Source organism: Drosophila mojavensis, unplaced genomic scaffold (genome assembly GCF_018153725.1).
Source record: "Drosophila mojavensis isolate 15081-1352.22 unplaced genomic scaffold, ASM1815372v1 contig_74, whole genome shotgun sequence".
Taxonomy (NCBI): Eukaryota; Metazoa; Arthropoda; class Insecta; order Diptera; family Drosophilidae; genus Drosophila; species Drosophila mojavensis.
The window spans coordinates 20,571,089-20,594,128 of NW_025318899.1; the positions used below are offsets into that span (position 1 = coordinate 20,571,089).

General features: G+C 37.8%; 2 protein-coding genes and 1 long non-coding RNA gene across 5 annotated transcripts in view; 2 read left to right on the forward strand and 1 right to left on the reverse strand.

Moving 5' to 3' along the window:
• Positions 1 to 266: 266 nt before the first annotated feature.
• Positions 267 to 1,026, forward strand: LOC6583134 (androgen-induced gene 1 protein). Its single transcript, XM_002008776.4, has one exon. It carries the CDS (start codon positions 318 to 320, stop codon positions 987 to 989), a length of 672 nt encoding a protein of 223 aa, XP_002008812.1. The 5' UTR covers positions 267 to 317; the 3' UTR covers positions 990 to 1,026.
• Positions 1,027 to 1,220: 194 nt separating this feature from the next.
• The window catches only part of LOC26528235, a 36,006-nt gene continuing 14,186 nt past the window's right edge, over positions 1,221 to 23,040 (forward strand). For 2 of the 3 annotated variants that reach the window (XR_004364312.2, XR_004364313.2), the window contains exons 1-2: positions 1,221 to 1,527; positions 19,829 to 20,499. This is a non-coding gene — a long non-coding RNA (uncharacterized LOC26528235). The remainder of the gene's footprint in view (positions 1,528 to 19,828; positions 20,500 to 23,040) is intronic. The other variant, XR_004364311.2, reaches the window with a different exon arrangement.
• Positions 18,427 to 19,495, reverse strand: LOC6583135 (thioredoxin-related transmembrane protein 4). The gene is made up of 2 exons (XM_002008777.4): positions 18,677 to 19,495; positions 18,427 to 18,621 (listed from the first exon to the last, which is right to left on the reverse strand). Exons 1-2 carry the CDS (start codon positions 19,382 to 19,384, stop codon positions 18,604 to 18,606), a joined length of 726 nt encoding a protein of 241 aa, XP_002008813.2. The 5' UTR covers positions 19,385 to 19,495; the 3' UTR covers positions 18,427 to 18,603.

The following is a 23,040-nucleotide window of genomic DNA, read 5'->3' on the forward strand; positions in this document are numbered from 1 at the left end:
AGCTAGACACTTACCAAATACCAAAAATTATTATTATATTAAACATTACATTATATTATTATATATATATTTAACAAGAGGCTTGAAACATTTATTGTGGATGCTTAAAATTGACCTAACTAAATGCCAGAAAGCCAAGATACGCACTGATTACATTGAGTAACACAAAGTGCCCCAACGATTCTTAAGAAGAGTATTAAGAACCTTAACAAATCAAGTGTGATCCATAACGTCACAGCTGTTAATGGTTTATGGCCTATTTATGGCGACATTGACAATTTGTCGTCTAGGAGGAGCAACGTTTGTGGTTAGCAAATATGCATAAGACGAGCCTCGTGCTCCACTTGTTGGCCGGTGTGCATCTTGGATATACGGTCTACTATGAGTACTTATATGTGCAGATGCCATACCTAGCCATTTATTTTGGAGTGCTGCCGTCCGTGGGTGGCAAATTTAAGTACCTGACCTTTCTCAACGGAGTGCTGCAGTGCATTTACTATCTGATCGCCATTCTGCACGATCTGCTGAGGCTGCGCAGACTGCGCCAGCTGCGGGACTATCTGCTGGCCAGCCTTGTGCTGCCGCTGGCCCTAACTGTGAGCTTGACCTTCTGGACGCTGTGCGTCATCGATGGCGAGTCGATATTTCCGTCCTTTATTCAGGTGATCTATCCCGAGTGGCTCAACTGGACCATGCATTGCGGTGTCTCGATCTATCCGTTCCTGGATCTGTACATCAGTGCGCATCAGTATCCGAAACGTAGCCATGGACTTTCGGCCCTCACGACTGCCCTCCTGCTTTATCTAATTTGGATGTATTACGTGGTTTACTCCACGGGCAAATGGATCTATCCGTTCCTAGGAGCACTGTTGCCGGTGACACGGATTTGCTTCTTCGCTGTGGTCATAGTGGCGGCCTTTGGCTACTACCTGGTCGGCGAGCGTATAAACTATGCGCTCTGGAAGTCCTCCAGGGAGAGTGGGCCCTAAGGAATGGTTCCTAATAAAGCAATTTCCGTTTCTCCAATTCATGTTGACTGCTTTGGGGGGTTGGGGGTATTAAATTTGCATAGAAATGCGCTGAAGTCGACTCGCTGCTCGAGGGCCAACGGAAATTGAAGGCAATAATAATGACAATTGACTTGTCAAAATGTTACGAGTGCGAGAGCTCGAGTAAAGCAAAAACCAAGCCCAAAAACCAAATGCGAAGCGGACTGTGCTGTCCGTGCCAAGGGTTGGCCTGCACTTTTGTCAAGGTTTGAGGTTTGCTTCTTTTCTTTTGCGGTCGTCGAAGCGTGGAATTAACTCAAATCGATTCGCTGCACTCGAACTCAAGGGACGTGGCAATGCTTAGGGTTATAAACGTAGAATCCACTTTAGGGTTTTTCAGTTTTTCAATTGTTACAGTCGAGTCGGTTACCGAAAACCTTGACCATGACAAGTGTATGATAATTGCATAGTGTGAGTGCGTGCATTTGTGTGTGCTCAGAGTGTAAGAAAATTATATAATTTGTTCCCATAGATTCTGGTAAGGCACTATTGAAAGATAAAATTCAACGGGCCCCGAATTGTGGCTCACAATTACAAAACATTCACATATGAAATTTTCATTTATTAGCGTAGGTAGAGTTAATACTAACCTAATTTATCTAAATGTTAAAAAGAATTCCATTTGAATACGATTCTAATTTAATTTTAGAGAACTTTTTAGATATGTAGTATTGATTTTATATTTTCGATAATTTCAATTTGTTAAACACTAAAGAATCTCTTTATTTCTAATTGTCCACGTACTCAAAAAAAAAAAAAAAAAAAAAGAAAGTTCAGCTAAATAAATTTAACTAATTGATTCAATCTTTAAAAAAAATATAAAATAAAATAAAATAAATAAATAAAAATATATAATAAAATAAGATATAATAATAAGTAAAATAAAATAAAATAAATCAAAAAAAGTGCTCCATAAGTTAAGAGCTCCTTGAACTGATAATCGAAATGTGTTTTACGGCAGTTAGAGCTAAACAAATCGATTAATATGAACTGATTGTTGCGAATGCATTTCTCATATTCGATGCAATTAGTCAACCCCCTTTGCTTTCTCGTTGTTGTTGTTGTTGTGAGCGAATGCCAATTCGGATATTCACTTCGATACAGATTTAGATACATAAATCATTGGCCGGCAGCTGTTTTTGGGTCACGTGTAGAGCTCGCTCGGGAGTCGAAATTCAGCTGTGAATTGCTGAGAAACAGCTGAAAAGGTTGGCTAGAGCAAACCCCGAACATGCGTCCCTCAATCCTTTCAGCTTCAGTTCGAGGCTCGTTTGGGTTTCAACGGAAAATGGGAAATGGTAAATGGAAAACATGCGGCGCACCCACACGCGGCACTTGTGCTAAAAATATTTCAATATTGAATGGGAACAGCTGAAATGCATTCGCACACACACACAAACACACACATTGGGAAAGAGAGAGAGAGAAGGTCGCATGCCTGGGATTTGTTTATGGCAGGCCGGAACCAGTCGAACGTTACCGGAAACGTGTTTCATATGTCAGAGGAAATGCTGTTAGCTGCCTGCGTCTGCGCCTGCGCTCGCTCATGAATGGGCATTGGCAAGGACATGACAAGGCAACGGGACTCGGGGCTCGGTGCTGAGAACGATGAGAAGAGAAGCACTCAGGTACTCGAGCCCAGCATGCAAATGAACCGACAAAAGAAACACTGGGAACGAGGGCATCAATTGAGTCATATGGCATCGGGCGCATGCCTGCCTCAGGGGCTGCTGAGAGGATGTGCCAGGATCTGTGTCAGCTGTCGATCGTGCAGTCGCTCGACCCCGGGTCTGGCTCAGTCTGGCCTCGCATTGTTCACTTCCACGCACGATTGATTCAATTGGCGTGCTACCCCTCCCCTCTCCACCTCCTGTAGCTACACATCAACGAGTCAGCCGTTGCGGTCTGTATGTCGGATAGCTTTTATTTCACATGTGTGTGTGTGTATATGTGTATATATATTTTTTATTTCGATCTCTCCGCCCCGGCCCGCCTCGCCTCGCCCCGTTCTCAATAATTTGTGCAAATATTTTGTGAGCCGCTGGCAAACAATGGGATGCTCCTTTGTGTCTTCCTGCTCGCCGCACACAAATTGTCAATTTGTCACCCGCGTGAATTGCAGAGCCGTCCGCATGGCATGCAGCAAACAGTTACAACAATTGCCCGATGCGAGTATCTTTCAGCCATCGTGCCGGAAAATTGTTTATTTATTGTTATTCATCGCCAACGTCGACCTCGTCGCCATCGCCGTCGCCGTTGCCGTCGTCGGCTCTCACAATGCAATTTCACGTTTAATTGCGTGCGTCTGTTCTACCAAACGATTTTATAACTCTGAAACTCGCAGCGGAGCGAGCAAAAAATGCAGGCTGTTTGTTTTACCAATCACACACAAGTACACACAAACACATACACACACAGGTAACATTTTAATGATACGGCCAAACAATGCCCAGACTTGTGCGAGTGAGCCGTACGCATATAAGTAGATAATGATATTTCATACCCTGCCACAAGCTGTGCATAGGAGCGTATCAAACATTTATCTGCTTTAAGAGTTTGTTCGCATAGCCAAAGAATCGAGTCTATATATGCTACATAGATTGAATATATAGTACATATATTGATTGAAAACCAGAGCTTGTTTGATAATAATCAATGCTATCTGCGGTAGGGTTATATATTTCACTATTTCATTATTTTGTTATAGATTATAGAGATTGATTAAACATTTTGCTGAGGAGTTGATAAGTGCAGGAGTTTGAAAGTGATCAGAGCTCTCAGTCTATATATAGATATACTTACAGTAGAATCCGGTCATAACGACACTCAAGGGACCGTCGTTATACTCGGAAGGCGCTATAACCGTATAAGTCTTCTCATAAAAGTTTGCCTAGGGACCAGAATTTTCATCGCTATAGTCGTACAGACGCTATAAGCGGAGTCGTAATAACTGGATTCTACTGTATATTTTTTATTCATTGCATTTAGGCAGAATTTAGTAGTATATAAAATATATAAATATCTAGGCATATGTAAATATATATGCATAAAGATATTTTTGATCATTGCTCATATTTCAGCAGGAATAAATATTCCAATATAAATATCATATATTAAAAAAATATAATAGATACATATTATGTTTAAAAATTTATAAATAATATAAATAATAAATATAAATTAATATGTTATATAATATATTTATATTTGTAGAATGTAGATGCCACATATAATTTAAAAATTTTTAATTTTGTAGCTATTGCTTAAAATAGAAAAAGAAAATTACAAGTACAACTCAACTTAGAACCATCTTGAAAATGTCAGCTGAGGTTTGACTGCAAGAATATTCTGCTCAGATTTGCAACAAATAGTTTAATGAGACGAGTCAATTTGAGCAAAAGTCTTTCAGACGACTCTTTCATATCTCAATGAGCGGAAGTTTCATTTCAAAGATATTCAATTCCGTTTTGCTTGAGCTGAATTCGTGAACGTTGCCTGTAATCAGTCTTGAAGCGTCTCCTGCTGTTGTTGCTGCTGCTGCTGCTGCTGGTGTTCCTTCAAAGACAACGATTCCCCTTAGTGCACCCGTTGCATCATTCATCGGCCCCCTATCTCGCATAACCCCCCGTCCCCTCCATCCGCCCATCGCATTGTCTTCTGTCAGCATTGATTAAACTTTCTGTCTGCGCTTGTCTCGCACGACGCGTCGCTGCTCCCCGTTGCATGCGTGAAATTTCGCCCATGTTGCACAAATTGATGTTGCATGCCGCTGACATTGTTGTTGCTGTTGTTGTAGTTGCTTTTGCAGTTGCCTGTGCTTTTGTTGTTTCGCTTGCTGCTGCGATGGTGGCATGTTCGCGAAAAGTCATGCGATTTCCTCCGACGTGCGCAATTAGGGTGGGGATAGCCGACCCCTGACAAGACGACCCTCCTTGTCGGTCGACCCTACTCACAGGGGGAAACTTGTTTTCAATTTTTTTACGTCTTTTCTTCTTCTTTTTCGTTTTTTTCTTTTTTTTTCTGTAACTTCAGTTAAGTATTCAACTGCTGGCGCACACTATTAACCCAATTAATTGCAAAAGTTTAGCAGCTCTGATTAGAATCAGCTGCAAACATGATGACTACAAAGCGTTACGACACAACAGCTCCAAACATTGGCGAACTCATGTTTATGCTTAATCACTTCGATAAGGTTACAAAAGATACAAAAAGAAACAAAACAAAATTACAAATGACTTGAACACACAGATAACAGAGAGCATTTAATGCGCTTGTCAATTAAATATTATTTTTAAATTATATAAAAAAGTTAAAATACTACAAGATAATAATAATAATAATAAAATAAAATATAATGAATTATTTTAAATTAAAATATAATAATCATATAAAGTTCGTATAATAATTCCATAATTCCATCAATTTGTTTTCATTCATATAAAATATAAGCTCAGTTATTTATAAAAAAAAAAATTTTCATTTTAATAGCTAAAAAATCAACATATAAGAAATTTATATATTTAATATTTGATATGAAATGCTTCGCAAACCAAACTCTTTTCAATTAATAGAATAAATGAAATACCTGCCACTCTACGACTCTGGTATACATGCAAAATGTCCAATTTGCATAGATTCCATTCAGTTGCCAGCTGAGCGGCAGGATTAAAGATTCTAAACTATATAATATTTAAATGGAAAGGCAGGCAGCGCCATTTGCCCTTGTCGTTGAGCACGTTTGAGAGTGATGCGAATTTTTTCGCATACATTTGTGAGCAGAAGAAAAGAAAAATTTGTAAACATCGTTGAGTGGGGATTCTGTGGGTGTGTGCGAAAGAGACAGAGAGAGTGAGAGAGAGAGAGAGAGATGGAGGAGTAGGCAACATGTGTTGGCCGTGCGAAGGGATTGGAGCGTGGCGTATCACGATTGCGGCAATCAACAAATGGAGCGGCAACCTCATTAGTCAAAAGGAGGGAACAAAGCGCCGCAAAGAGGAATCACAACACAACCTACGAAGCCCCCCTCGCACTGCACAGGATAGCATGGCAGAGCTCAGCTCAGCTCAGCTGCCAACCATTTGTACAGCTCCTCAGCGCGGTTGTCGGCCTGCAAAGAGGATGTGCGGCATATGTGGCCACATTAGTCAGTGGGTCGCTGAGTGGGTGAGCATGAGCATTCACTTATAGATACAGTAACAAACATACACACACACACACACACACACACACACGCATACACTCGTGTACACACGTGCGTGCTCGCGAAATGGTCTCGTTGGGGTAAACGCAGCGGAAATTGTAAATTTTTTACTTGCAAAGCGAAAAAAATAAATCATATGCGTGAAATGTTTGCAATGCCAACGAATATACCTCCACGATGGCACACAACGGACTAACAGGACAGCAGCAGCAGCAGGTGCACAGTGGCGCCAAGTCTATAGAGAGAAGCCAAAACTACGTTGGGCGTCAACTCAATATTTTAGAGATGTTCTCAACTGTCAGTATTTGTGTTTTATTTTATTATTATTATTTTTTTTTTTTTTTCATAAATTATTCACAGATAAGTTTTCTGTTATCTTTCAGGTAATTTAATTTAAACATAAGCTCGGAAAGGTGGCAATCACAGAATTAAATGCTAAAGCGAAGCAAGAAGATATTGGGTTTATTTGCAGGGAAATTTTAAGGGGATATTTAATTGGTGTTAGGATGCTCTAGTCTGATTCATTTCCCAACTACAGTAGATGAGCAAGCAGACCTTTGTGCTGCAATACTTAATATGTAGTATTTCAGGATATTTTGGCCTAAAAGTATGCAACACAAAATTGAAAACATGTGAATTTTGGGAGAATTATGCATATTTCTAGAATACAAAATGTTTCTTCTGATTCAAATTGCTGGCAACTAAATGTTTTAATTGATTACATCATTTAATAATTTGTCATTGGCTCATTACATTATTCGCTTGAGTCTTCGAAGAATGGTAAAAAATGGAATAAAGACAGGAATAATTAACTGCAAATAACGAATCTGCATCAACAAATAATTTAGAGAATCTATTATTTTTTCGCCTTGTAACTTTCATAAATAACTAAAACAAATAGTTAAACAATTTCTTCAATATTTATTCATGTATTCAATATGTCATCAACTAGAAATATCATTGTGACATTCTCTCCACAAATCTTTCGATGCAACCAATCAGAGATAAGTGATTATATTATCAATCTGTCAGATTATCAAGCTTAGCTCACTGTGCTGACTACCAAATGCACAGAATGACAACACAGTCCATGTTTTAGGACTGTTGAATAGAAAGAAATGGCAAATAGGAAGAACTAAAAGGCAAAAAAAAAAAATCTCGTAACACAGTCACAGACACAATTACGCTTTGCTGCTCCTGCTGGCTGTGAGCAGCAAACGCCAACACATGCCACATTCCCTGCCAGCTAAGGCACACATCACAGGGTATCCTCAGCGAGGAGCGACACATGGCTGCCTGGTGCCTTGGGCCTGGTGCCTTGTGCCTGGTGCCCTGTGCCTGGGATCGGGCAACGCGCTGAAATATATATTTACATATTCACAAATGCAAACAATCCACGTTTGGTGTGGCGAAAATAAAAACGTCATGTTGTTTGAGCCTCCGCCGCATGATGAAGAAAGATGCGAACGGTAAATTGCTGTGTCGCTTGAGCGAGTGTGAGTCTGTGGAGCGGCTGGGCGTGGCAGCGAAAGGGGCTGGGCTCGCTATGGCGTAAGCTGTAGCCAACATTTCCAGTTGCCACTTTGTAAAAGACGAGATGACAAAAAAAAAAAAATGTTTAAATTCGGAATAGACGAAGAAGAAGCAACAGCAGCAGAAGGTAAAGAAGGAAATTTCCACAGCTATGAAATCCATAAGCAGCAAGTGTTTCCTTCGGGAATAGATAAGGGGGATAAAGGCGTTGGAGTAGTGGTTAAAGGTGGTGGAGCAGGAGCTGGAGCAGGAGCAGGAGAAGAAGGCGGAGTAGCAGCAGCAGCAGCAGCAGCTTGTGGTTTGAGCAGGATGAGCCGCTGATGGTTGCTTTGCTCCTTGCTTGCTTGCCTGTCTGTCAGCTGCTGCCCTCTCACACCGCACACATACAATCATACACATACACACACACACACACACACACACACTTACACACATATCTCAACGCTTTGCATAAAGTAATTTCGAGTGACAAGCGCGCATTGTTGGCATTTTTGGTGGCACAAGCAGCGCCGCTTCCAAGTTCCGCTTGTGCTCATGCTTATAAGAAATTCTATTTCTGTGATTGTCACACACACACACACACAGACACAGCCCACACTCTCATAGGTATATAAATTATGTGCGAAAACTTTTTGGTTAGCCACAGTCGCCGCACAGGTGCGACCAAGTTCGCCGTAGGCCCCGAGGGGCCATCGGGTAAACAAGTGACATTTTTAATTATGTCGCATTTGAAATGATGTAAAATATATTCCACACACACACACTGACACACACACGTATATACATCGTGTTTTCTCGCATTGTTTACACGGCCGTCGCTTATTTATTTAAATGCATTTCGCGCGCCCTGTCACAGACACCGCCCACCCACCGCCGCCTTGTCACCCTCCGCACCACCACCTTGAACGCACCTGTGCACCACCTTCATCATCTGTAGCCGTATTTCAATTTATTGCCTGTCCTAACCTGATGGCAATTTAAATAATGTCCTGCCGGAATTGCCAACTGCCTCAACCTGACCCCCAGCCGGCTTCATTTCGACGCCTCTCCTACAGCCACGCCCATTCATTTGGAATTGTCAGTTTTGGTCGCAGCTGGCAAAACGGAAACCGAATTCGAAATACTTATTTATTTAGGCTTTTACTAGAAAGTTTTCAAAGCAAAGCTAACTACGTACATAAACAATGTCAATTGAACGATATAGAAATAATTAATGTTTTAATTATATTTGTCATCAAATATGGGAAATCTATTACACTAGCATATATACTAGTCTATATAAACTACATAGTGCATTTTCTGCCAAAATGAAAATTCACGTTTCAAGCTTTAAAGTTCATTTTAGTTGCTCATTAAAAATATTTATTGAGCGTGAATTAAAAAAGGTATTTAGTTTTATGCAGGTATTTAATGCTTTAAAACAGAATTAAATGAAAGTTGCATAAATTTAATAATATTTAAATATTAAAAATTTCTGTATATGGAAAAGCTGTAAAAATAATTTAAGGATGTTCCCCAACATTATTGATGGCAGTGCTTATATTTACTGAAAACATTATTGATTAAGCGGTAAACTAGTCAACAGGAATCAGAACATTATTCTCTTCACAAATATTTCACATTGACAGCATTATATATATATATATATATAAAATATATCTGTCCTATGAAATAAGACTTTGATGATGGAGATTTGGTCCTTATACCAGAAGGCCACACAGTAAAGCCTATATCCTATTAGCTGGACAACATTTTTTTGCCATAAAATTATCTGATTGAACTTCACTAGTTTGGCTTAAATTGAGAAATTGGCTTTGGGCGAGACACACAATTGTGGTACTGGGAAAAGGCTATGGACTCATTTCAGTTCTATGTTTTTGTATGTTTTGTTTGCCTTGTTCGGTTGCAATGAATGAAACGTGTTGCGATAGGAAAAATAGCTAGGCTAAAGGCAAAGTTGGGGCATACTTGTTTTTGTTTTCTCTTTTTTTTCTCTCTCTCTCTCTGCTGAACTTTTCAACTCGGCGAAACCTGACACTTGAAATGGAGCCAGGGCCCAATGCCAACATTAGCAATTGCTGCGGGCCTACCAAACACACTGGGCACACATACACGCACACACTCGCACACGCACACAATTACAGTGGTCCAAAGAATGCTCAACTTTAATTATCAAAAAATTGTTTTCATGTGCGACTACTACAAAGTGTGTGGGCTTGCTAAGTTGTTGCCTGTTTTAGTTTCAGTTTTAGTTTCGGTTTTGTTTTTAGTGCCAGGCGGCAGCAACAGCAACAGCAACAACAAAAGCAGCAACGGCAACAAAAGCAGCAACAAAGTTGGCACAAAGTAATAAGTGCACGCCAAGGGAATTTAAATTAAGTTACAAACTTTGCATATTAAGCGCCTTATATACCCGCCCCGCCCCTGTAGTATCCACCAGCCAACCTGGCAAAACTAAACAAACTCGCTTGCAAATACAAACACAAAGCTCGAATGAAATTTACCAATACTCGCCGTTACCCTTTCATAACCCGCACACAACCACATAATGGGCAACACTGTTGGGTCTGCAAACACATACACACACACGTGTAATGGTCCGACAACAACAACAAGAATGATGTGTAATCATGGCACGACTAATGTATACTCTGTACCAAAATTCTCTAAAATCAAAAATTTGCACATGCAAATTTCATCAATTTATAAATTGATGTAGGGGATATGTATATACGTTTATATTCATATATTATATATATGAATAGTCTCTAAAAGCAACTCCCTCGAATTACCTAATATTGTTGCAGAATAATCAAGAAAAAAATTACATTTTTAATCACTCTTTCTGTTCTTCTTTAGCTAGAAGATTTAGTTTTATATTTTATTTTTATTTTTTTTATATTTTAATACACTGTAAAAGTTCAGCCTTTCTTTTCTTTTTTTTTATAGCTAGGATTTTTTTTTTTTTAAATATATTTTATATACATAAATTTTTTTACATTTCAAAATTTTTAAAAATTTTTTTTAAAGAACTATTAATACAAATATTTATACATATACATGGAATTATGTGATTCTAAAATACATACATATACATATGTATATTTAAGAGTCATTTCATACCTGTTTAGTACAACTTACAGGGTATGAGAAAACATTATGCTCTAAGTTTTTTGGACTGTTCACTTGAAGGCTCTTGTTTGGAGCGGAATGCAGCTTTTGGGCATCGTTTGGCATTGGGTCGAGTGAGTTGAGTGGGTCGGTCGACTGTGCTGAGTGGGCCAAGAACTAAATTCGGCAACGAGCGGGCTTGCATGATTCTCATATTAATGCCAGGTCTGCTAGTTAGTCGGTAACATTCGTTTTCCGTTATTGTGTGTGATTTTTTTTATTTGTATGAATAGCTCCTGGGTTGAAGCCTGTTAAAAATGATGTTTTGACTTGTATTCAATGCTGGTAATTGCAAACTTTGCTTTTTATTTGGCCGCTGGGCGAAAATGCCAGAACAGATTTCAAGTTGTTTTGTGACTAAGATTGGTTTTTTTTTTTTCCTTTTTCGGATGGGGTTTAATAGTAACCGCAGCAACACATTTTATTATCAAATGACATTTAATGGCATTCCGTGGTTGTTCTTCAGCGGGGCGTGGCTGGTACTCTAGCGGCCAACCCACAGCAGACACGCTCCAAAATTTTATGATGTGTAAATGGCAAATGAAAGGAGACAATCGTCGAGGCTGACCATTCCGTTCCGTTTCGTTCCGTTTCGTTTGATATTGAAATCAGACCATAAAATATAATGTGATATTATATGCACGTAAGCGTTCGGTTTCAACATTTTTGGCAGCCAAAAGAAGGAATACAGCAAGAATGGGGATGTGGAAACAGGTCGTAAAAGACAAGCAACAACAACAACAACAACTTGAGAATGCTTCGCACTATCCAAGAGCAGCTGATTTCAGCTCTGTTGTCCTTTACGACTGCGATAGGCCCGCCAAAGCGCTTTCCCAATTCCCAATTGCCGTTCGCAAATGCTGCTTCAGTTTTTGCCTTTGATATGGCGCTTGTTATGTCAGAGTGTGAGGCACATTAAAACCGCACACGTTTCGTTTTTATTATTGCTGCAGAAATATATCGCTGCCATCGAAGTGTTGTGTAGGTGTACAGCAAGACGGCTGACGTCCTGCTCTGTTCCTGGCAGTTGCCATCGATGACGTTGCGTCGTCGACGACCGACGGGCGATAAAAATAATCAAGTGCAATCAACTGTTAACAATTTATGACATTTATTACAGTTTTAATGTCAAGCGCTTAACTTTGTTGCCATCGGACCCTTCAAGTAAGCTACTTTGATTGTAAAAGCTCTCAAGTTCAACTGACAGATAAATATTATTTTTACAATATTTATAAAAATTAATGTACCAAAATTTGACGTAGTTTCATCATATTTAAAGATTCAAGCACTCATTAAATAATTTTCAGGTTAAAAAAAAAAAAAAAATATTTTCAATATGTTTGCTTTAATAATAATAATACATACATCAAATTCTTGAAAAAAGACTTTTTGAACAAATAAAATCGGTTTTAGGTAAGCTCAAATGGTCCGTTTCTTTGCCTTTGTTTAGAAGCAACAAGAAACGATATGAATTTAAATAAATATTTCTATCTAGCTTACACACAAATTTATATAGACGAAAGGAATGAAAAAGAAAATCGTTGAAACAAAATTTAACAATTGTTGAGAAATAAATATATATCTCATTAATATGTGTAGATATTCTTGTCAATAATGCTTTACATTTAAAGCAAAATTTTATTAAGCTGTTGTGTAGCATTTAGTTGAAGTATTTACAAAGTATTTAATTTTAACTTTAAAAAAAAAAATCGCAGTTTTTACGTTTTTTATGCAATAATTAAAAACCCTATTAACAAGCACTTGAAATGAAATTTCGATACATATTTTATTTAATTAAATGCTCTTTCCCTCTTTTTTTTTTTTTTTTTTTTTTTTTTTTAATAACAGTAAATTTTTGCCACCAAAGACTTCATATATACATATATGTAATTTAAATGTAATTTATTTTCAGTGTTTGAATGATTGACAAACAAAACTGTTATAAAATTGAAGGAACGTGTGCTGCAAATACAGTCCATGTAAAGGTGTGCGTGTGTATGTGTGTAACTAAGTGTGTCTGTGTTGGTAATAATTGGCATGTGCCATGTCTAACGGTGCACAATTTGAATATTAAATAGAAAATGCTGGGCGAGGCAAAGTCGGTAATGTGTAAAAGTCAAGTAAGCGTTTGCAATATGCATTTGAAAACGTTGGGGGATATATAATTTTTTAATTGACGCCCTTCCGGGTGTTACATGGGCTAAAATTGAACTCCAAGGATAGCTCAAAGCGATGGGAACTCGAACACGCTGCAAAGGATGAGCTGTCTGAGTGAATTGGCATGTTGTGTAGGGGAGGGGAGGAGGGCAATTGGCAGTGGCAAATTAAACATCAATAATTGAAAAACTTGAGCCAAATTTGCTGCGTAACTTGAAACTAATTGCCAATTAAAAGTTAAATGAATCACATCAAAAATTTATAAGCTCATGCGCTGTTGGGCAACAGTTACAGTCACAGTTGGATGATCCAAAAACAACGAGGACCATATTGCCGGATTCTCAACAATTTGAATATATGTCTGTCTATACATATATACATGGAAATGGCCTATTACATGTAACTGCTTCTTCTGCCTATGTGAAAGAGTAAGAAGAAGAAGAAGCGACAGACGAAGTCGTAGCAATGGGGACGGAACTTTGCATATGATTTATGATTTTCTATAACGATATTTTGATTAGGCTTGTCAAATTATGTTATAGATGTTAAACGAAACTTTGAAATAACGACTGCTTTTTTATGGGATAGAGAATGTAAAAGAAAGTAGAAGAGTTTATACAGGAGGAGGATATACTGTTTCTGAGCTGCGATATTGAAAACGTTGCGAAAATGGATGACAAAGTTTTGGCCGTGTTTCACAAATTGAAACTGACTGAGAGTAGTTCATATTTCGATAAGGATTTCGACTGTGCAACAACAATATTTGTTGTCGCCGCTACTGTCCAATTTTTGCTGCTATACAATGCATAGAGGGAAACAGGCAGCAGAGGCAAAGCCAGAGGCAGAGGCAAAAGAAAAACTGTTTCGGCGTGTACATTTCAAAAGAGAAACGGAGCAGAGTTCTTTGTAAACGTGTTTAAAACTAGAGCTCAATGCGAGCCATACAAACAATGTCTGGCATTGTGTTGAGAGTCGGGCGCAAAAAAGAGATGGTAGAGGGCGCTGTGGAGTGGGAGTAGGAATCGGAACTGGGGTAGCATTAGGAGTCGTAGCAGTAGCTGTAGCTGTAGCTCGCAAAAAGAACGACACTGTGCGCACTTTTGTGCGTTTTGCATGAGTGCCAAAGAATCGAGAGGAGTCCCTGACTAGAATACGAACTATGTGAACTACGTGCACCTCGCCCATGTGAAACAATGCGAGCAAACAATGTAGAGCCGACAAAAACCTCGGGCAAATAGCCATACACCCTAGACACACGCACACACGCACACACACACGCACACACAATGGCAATAACAATGGACAAGTCCTAGTGCTAGTAAATATGCAGTCCAAGTATGTCTGTGAGTAAACACTAGCAAAGTGAACCTGAACCTCACGTCCAAAGCTCGCAGCTTCCTCGCTGTGTTCTTTCAAAAGTTTATTCCGTTATCTGCATCAGATGTCAGAGCAAGTAGAGGATGCCTCAAGTTTGATGATGAGCAGCCAGCTGAAAATGCATGCATACTCTACTCTTATATAATAGTTTTAAAGCTATGGCTGAGCAAAACTCATTCCGCATATATTATGTATGTATGTGTGTAGGCTTAGCCCTAAAAGTTACTGTTAATTGAATTACGCCCTCTGAGAGCAGACCAAATTCTTCTCATTTATTGAGTTACTTACCTTTGGACCATACATATCTCAATATTTATTGCGAGACGCATTTAAAACAAGTTTGTTTAGATTTTAACTTAATTGAAAAATAAGAATGCTTTTGTAAATTTCTTTTATGAAATTGCGATTCCATTATATGTGCTATAATATTTTTATAGACAATTCAAAAAGTTTGGGAGAAAATTTGGGAAAAAGAGAAATTGTAATAAATTGTAATTGTAATACAATCACATATAATTTCGTGATTTATTATATTCATAATAATAATAAAAATCTAATCAAAATGAACTCAATTATTTAACTTTTGTTTGCCTTTCCTAATCTATTTATATCTATATGTAGATATATAAATAGTCGCTCTTTATAAAGGCATTGCTTTACAATTCAGATATTGAACATACCTCTTGTTAGTTATTCTTATTTGATACATAGCACATTATCGTATATTAACGAAACTTCTGATATTGTCATCAGTGATCAGGGGAAGTATCAATCAAATTACATGGCCAAAGTCTGATTAGTCTTATCTGTGCAAGCAAATGTTGGTCCGACCTTATCGCATATCAATCCTAATAGCAGCTGTCGCAGCAGCGTTATCATCGAATCATGCCCCCGAGAGTTCGATGTCAATATGTAAGCATTTCTATTAGCCGGCTATCTGGAGTTATCCTAACCATTGCGAAAAACCCGCCCCATCCTCAAGGAACTCAGTTGCCGGTTCATTTGGGCAAAAGCTTTCCATTTTCTTTTTTTCTTTTCCCTCTATCATTATTATTATTTTTTCTTTTTGCTACCCCATTTCCTTTTTTCCGTTTGACCTAGACATGTGTAAGTAAGCACATGTGCTGGTGTGTGTATATGTGCATGTGTTACATAAGTATTTGTGCTCTGTTTGCAAAATACGCACATTTTTACCCAATTGACATTTCAGCTAAAAGTCTTTGCTATCAGCGGCACGGAAGTGCTGGGCGGGACTGAAACCGACTCGAAGCAGAAACCTTTCCCAGTTTCCTGTTTCTCGATTGTTGGTTGTTGTCCTGCCTTCCCAACGGCAAGCGACCAACAAACAAAGGTGGCCCTTGCTGCCACTGTCTGCCTCTGTATGTGTTTCTATGTTCCCTCTCTCTCTCTCTCTCTCTTTCTCTCTCCCGCTCGCGCCATTTCTTTGCCTCTCTTTCTGTTTCCTGACATTTCGCTAATGGTGTGTGCGCTATAAAGCCGGCTAATGCCCGTAGAACCCTTTCACTCTGCCTTCGCTCATTCTCTGTCTCTGTCACTCTCACTCTCTATGGCTCTCTATGGCCCTATAATTGCTGTCCTTCGTCTGGGCATGCGAAAAAACAAGTTGTAAGTATTGAACACCGCCTACCCTCGGTGCCTTTTATAAAAGGCAACAATGGCTCAGCAAAGCAGAGGTCCTCAAAGGCTTTAGAGAGCACAAAAAAAAAAAAAAAAAAACGAAAATAATTGAATGGAAAAGTAACAGTTTGCTGAATTTATATATATATTATAGATATATGTATGTAGCTCGGCTGATGGATGGATGGTGAGCTAGAGCTGCTTAGGATCCCTCGAACGGAACCCCGGCGAGTGTTGTCATGGCCAATGATGTGTATGCTACAATAATTGCGGGTTTTCCGCAGGCAGGCGACAATTGAAACGGTTAATTGTCAACTCAGTTTGGCAAACAGCAGCAATTGAAATATGACACATTTTTCATCATGGGCATTTTTTAGGGAATTTCTAAATATTTCTACCAAATAGCATTATATACCTTCAAATAGTCTTTTATAGTAGTGCAAATCATGAGTATTCTATGGAATTTGTATATACAAATATGTATATAATGTATATAAATATTATTCTAAACAAACCAGCTCTCAGAATTTAGGCGCAGGTTTTTTTCTCATTTGACTAAAGCCTCTTTAAACATTTTGACCAAAACCCCAAAGGCAATCAGGGAAACTCAATTACGAGTAGCTGCCAAAGAGCGTAGTTGATAAGAGGGCAAGAAACCGGGACTACGGATAGTACCAAGACGTAACGCAACAGTTAAATGGGTCATTTGGTCTATTTATCATTTTTGACTGGGCCTGTTTTGAGCAGCAGTTGGTCATTCAATTTGTGCGCTGTAACTGGCAGCAATCAATCAAAATGCGCAAATCGCAAAAAATAAAAAAAATAAAAAAAAAGGAAAGGGGGGAAAAAAGGGAAAAGCACAAATAGACCGGATCAGGGCCTGGCTATCAACCCTTTTGTTTGTTGGGTACTACAATTTAAACACGTGAAATTTGGTAATCGTTTGTGCGTCCAAACAGGACAGACAGGACAGAGTCAATTCAGGAACAGCTCAAAGTTGTAAGTCCTTAAATCGATACGAGCAAGACAAATGGACCCATTTGCCAGCAGCTGGCCCCGCAGCCATTAAAATGTTTGTATGTATATATTTGCCTGCCAAATAAATAAATTTGCGTCCACTGAATGCTGTAACTCAATTGAAAAATGCCATTGTAATTGAAGCATTGATAAAAATATGAAAATATTAAATAAATTGTATATGCAGATATCTCAAGGTTTACATGAATAGTGAATCTGATTGGATGTTGGGAAATGCCGCCTGTTAACCTGTAGCTCGATTGTATCTCCCTCTCTCTGTCTCTCTCTCTCTCTCTCTCTCTCTCTCTCTCTCTCTCTCAATGTTACTCCACAGACTCTTCATTTAGCTCAAGTGATTTACACTTTTTGTGTGGGTTGAATTGTCTCGCCTCGTTGCATGAATAATGCATTGCAATTTAAAAGCATTCTGTAAGTTTCAATCGTAACATTTCCATCATAGCCATCATTATTATCATTGCCGTTCTTGTTCCAATTGTTATTCTCATCATGTTGTTTCAACGTTTTGAATTACAAATTTATGCATCAAGTTCTGTCTAGTTGTAACTTTGCTGCTCCGCGCCTTCATTTATGAAAATACCAAATGCGAAATGCAAACTTCAACAATTTTGTGGTTTTCCATGGAATTTTATTTTTCCTCCGACCAAAATGAATGGAAAACAAAAATATCTACGATTTAAATTTATACTAACTGCAATTATCAAACTTTGTACCAACGAAAACAAAAAGAAGCTGAATATGTGATTCTATATACATTGGTATATAAGAACTTATGAAGCGCCATAAAAAAGCCAGAAAATTTGTGGGGTACCTTAAATCTATATAGAAAGATTTTTGCGGCAAATTTACGTTTTAAGGAAATCAATTAAAATATTTGCAGGTTGAAATAGCTGTTGATCTATGCCAATTAAACACTAATAAAATTGAAACTAATGACCAATTCGTTATAGCAGAGGCAGTTGCTTCATTTAATCTTCACAATTTAATTAGAGTAGATTCAAACTGAAGCTGAAACCATGAGGAAATATTGAGCTTAAAATCCTATATACTCACGTCAGTCTTTGATATACAAAATATATAGATACATCAACTTTTTCATTAACTTGGATATTAAGACTCAACCCTCCGCTCATAGAAATAGTTCAATTTCATTCTATTTGGTCAACCAAAGCGCATATGAAGCGTGAATATGAACTTAACGCTAAATAAAGCAAAACCACAGACAACTGTTATCCATTTACCAAATTGAACACTTTCTTGTGAAACTTTTGTTTTATATTTATATATTTCATTTGAACACGACGACGAGGCGGCGCCTTGTGGAAAGAAAATAATAAATTCGAAGAAAGCAAATAACATTTAGATGACGATTTTGGGTCCAATGCTCGAAATGATATTATACATAGTTATTAAAAACAGCACGAACAGCAAAATATCGAAGGCTCAATCTATGGCAATTTTCTGTGGATCAGATGGAAAGTTGAGAATCATTTTGTTACAGATAGAAAAAGCTAACTTGTCTTGATGATCCCTTCTGTTTCCTGGCAGAATGACCCTCAATTTCTTCCTTCGATTTTTTGCTACATTTTAACGGCTTTCGTCTGTCATATAAACAGCAGTAAATGCTGCAGCAAACTGTCAAAAACATGCCCATGATTAGAATTAGGCCAATGCGCACAAGCCAAGTGGCATGCTCGTAGTCTGTACCCAACCAGGAGGCTTGGTAGACTTGATCTATGGCTTGTATATAGTATACGTAAGCTCGTATGAGCAGGCCATTCGGATGCTGCCAGAAGGGCATTGGCTCTATTTCCTGCCATTTGAAGTTCGCCAGCTCGTGCAGCTCCTGAACGTTTTTGCCTATTGGCAGCTTCCGGAATACGCCGTCCTTAACATGCAAAATTGTGGGCAACTCATTCAAGGAAAAGCGCCTGATCACGGTTTCCGAATACTCCAGCTTCATGCTGGCAACAATCATGTCGCTCTTCTCCAGCTGCTTTTCGTGAGCGAACTTGCTCCATACACGCTCAAACTTAATGCAAGCCATTATCAGCGGCACACAGAAGCCGATCATCCATTCGCCCTTGAGCGTCAGATCCCACGAGCTCTCATCCAACATATATTTCTCGTTCCTTGGATTCTCGCTCCACACGCAAGGCTGCAGTTTGCCGGCAACGCCGGCCAAGAGGGCAGCTAAGCACAAAGTTTTTGGCCAGATTTTCATGTTATTCGGTTATTCAAAAAGATTCGATAATCCAAAAAAAGAAAAATAAATAAAATAAAATATATTGTATAATATAAGTATATACATAGATGTAAATACAAATGTAATATGTGAAGCAGAAGGAATAAAGTGAGTTTGCAAGGCCTCCTCATTACAGAAAAGGATGACAAGTGCATAAACAATTTAGTGTTACTTGTATTGATTAATATTATTTTATGTACTGAAAATATTTAGATAAATTTAGAAGACAATTTTGACAAGGAAGAGATAAAAGTAATACTATATTTAATTTATTTTATTTTTTATTCTTTTACCTTATAGTATTTAATTTAATTAATTATTATTATTATTATTATTAATTTATTTTATTTTTTATTCTTTTATTTAATATTGTTTTATTTAATTTTTTTTTTTTTTTTTTTTTTTTTTTAATACCTGTGTTAGGTTTTTTGCAGCTTTGAATAATAATATATATACCAGACATCAAAAAAGCACAGAGCTTTAGGAATCTTAAAATATTAAGAATGAATAGCATCGTGTCGAAGGCTCCTTAAAACACCTCAAACAGCGCGAGCACGCTTATTTGGATTAAGAGTACACAATTTCGGGATTTGAATAGCAAGCGAGTTGATGAATAGCAACGGGATTGGGAAATAAGATTTCAGAGTTCAAAATGTTGAACTATGGGATGGTGCTATCTTTAGCTGTATAGGGATACGTGCGCATGGCCGACTAACTGAAGAGCAAATGACTATTCGATGCATTGGCAACCTGCGGCCAGGTAGCGCGAGGCCAAATTGCTACCACAGAGACCCATGTCAATGGCGACCTGAGACCTGAGACCTGCGCTCTGCACCCCGCGCCCTGAACTCTGACCCAAGGCTCAGATGCATTGTTTGAGAAACGCTTCGCATTTTCAATATATAGGTATTGTCAGTATTATGATGGATTTTCTGCACATGCCAGAGTTAGGGTCCTATTTGGCTCTAGATTTTCCCACGGTTACAGAAGCGCGCTAAACCTGCAGCCATCACCTGTGTCCTTTCACGTTGAGGATACCTGCAATTCTCGGATAGACCGTGACCATTTGCAGCGCTTAAGGCAACCAAAAGAAGGTAAATACTTATATTTAATTTTTTCAAATATTTCCAGACATCTCACGCGCGCGTTTCATGCTCTCTATGCTTCTTGCTCCGTCTGATTCAATTTTCATACACTGAAGCCCCTGAACTTAGGATCTTAAGATCTTAGGATATATTGATTTATTTTTCTACTCATGCACGAAGGGGAATTCAGTATATTCGATGTCCGTCTCGATCCCCCATTAGGAGCGTGAAAATGGATGTGCAACTAACTTGGTTTTTAATATATCTAAATAAGAAGGCGCGGTGGACTCTAAAACTGAGATGTATATCTGAAGATATATGTCGGGCCCTGGGTATCTCTTAGTTGGGCAATCACAATTACTTTACGTTAGACTTTTTGCGACTTTTTCCATGTTGACTGGAGCAGTCTTTCTAAAGAAAAAAAAAAAAAACAAGAGAAGGCAATAATAATAGGTGTCGAGGCAGCATTTTCATGTCTAAGATACATTCGTAAGCCAAACAAACATACCAAGAACAACAAAACGCGGCCAAATTTTCATAGTGAAGCGCAAATACCAGCACCACACCAATTAAATGTAATATTGCCTTCTCATGGTAGAGCCGTGTATACTGTTAGGAATATTCTGTTAAAAAAAATAAGAAAAATATGATTAGAAGGATTATTGCCGAATACCCAGATACCGTCTAAAATATTTGAAATTCATAGTGTGAACGGGAAATTACAAAAATATGATATATATGATTGAAGCGATAAGTCAAAAGGTATTCAACATGGTTATTTTCCAAGGAAAATTTGCATAAATTAATTTTGATATATCTTAATATTTATTTTCAAACATCATATTAGCTAATTTGAAACAAAACATAATACTCTTCTTTCTTTTAAATTAATATTTATTATGTATGTAGTATGTTTTAATAAACCCACTTCTATATATTATTATACATATGCATGAGCCATAGAATTATATTAAATAATAAGTACATATATCTGAATTTTTGTGATGCACCGAATTTAATGTTCGTATATACCCATTAGGCAGGCAACCATTCTGAGCGAGCATCAAATAAAATATCGCCCCATTAGTGGCGTAAATTATATTCACTGCTGAACACGAATGAATGAATGTGAAGCACGTGAGTCTCGCAAATAATGTTATTCCAGATAGGCATGCCGCAAACGCGTATTTTGGCTTCGTTTTAATTAAAGCGGAACCCAAAGCTATGCACCACGCACTACGCACTACGCACCACGCACCATGCACCGCGAGCCACGAACCATGCACTACCGGGCGACAGCCGATAAATGACAACCGCAGTGCAGTATGGAAACATGGTGCTAATTACAAATCGCATTCATCAATGTAATGTCACAGACCACCATAATTTAAACCTCACAGACCGGATGTCGCAAGAATGGCCGCCACTCGAGAAACTGGTGAACTGTTCCACAATAAACAACATGAATCCAATTCTACTGCAGTTTCAAATATTTCATTGTATTACCAAATATTGTATTACAATCAGTTTGTAGTTGATCCATTTTCCATTGGAAGAATCTTGAAAATTAAAATACAAGTATGAAAGATCTAGTAGAGGATCCTCGACTAAGATTCTTTTTTAACACTGTTGCACAACTCCGATGTTAGCGGTACTATTTAAAGAATCGACATTTTGTATATTTATGTAACTTTGCATAGCAAATTGCAGACGTAAGAAAAAATATTAGCGCTTCTACGTTATTTTTAAATGTGTTCTACATAAACTAAATTAGTTAATTATCGTCTGGAATTTATGCATATGTATAACGCCAAAAATAAATTCGTCTTGACAGGACCATATGTCTTACGGTATACTTGGTTCAATATTTTACATATGTATTTCAAATACTACCAACGACCAAGAAACAATAATAACAATCATAATATTAGTTCCATGACTTCAATTTATTCATACAGAACACGTAACCACATCTAAACCGAATTAAGCCGAATTTCTTCCTCCTTTTTCTAAATAAACAAAAATCATTAGAACTAGTAAATAAATAATCCGTCAAAATAAATAACTGCATATATGTATTTAATAGTGCCATATTTGAGAATATCATGTATTTATATTCAATTTATTTATATCTAAAGTCCAAATGGATATTTGACTATATGTGGTCCCTATCCATATCATTTAGGTCAAACTGATGATGTCGACAATATAACTGATGCAAATAATACAACTGATGTAGATTAGTGTGTTAGTGCGGAGGCAATGGTTTATGTTTTTGATATTATTTAATCTTAACGAGCACATAGGGGACTTGAGGTTTTAGTTGAAATGAATTATTATTGTTTTCGGTTTAGGTTAATGAAAAAAAAATTTTAGTTATAGGAGTTTAAAATTTTTGGCTTGTTTGATTTAATAAATTTATTCTTGTTTGATCTCTAACAATCTGTTGCTTTTAATTTAATCTTGTAATGGTTGCCATTTTATCCATTAAGAAGTCATAACTAATATTAGTATTATAATAGATAATAAACAAGAAAATTTATATTTGAA

Excerpts from the sequence above, each read along its gene's own strand:
- LOC6583134 (XM_002008776.4), top strand. The coding sequence starts at position 318 with ATGCATAAGACGAGCCTCGTGCTCCACTTGTTGGCCGGTGTGCATCTT.
- LOC6583135 (XM_002008777.4), bottom strand. The coding sequence starts at position 19,384 with ATGAAAATCTGGCCAAAAACTTTGTGCTTAGCTGCCCTCTTGGCCGGC.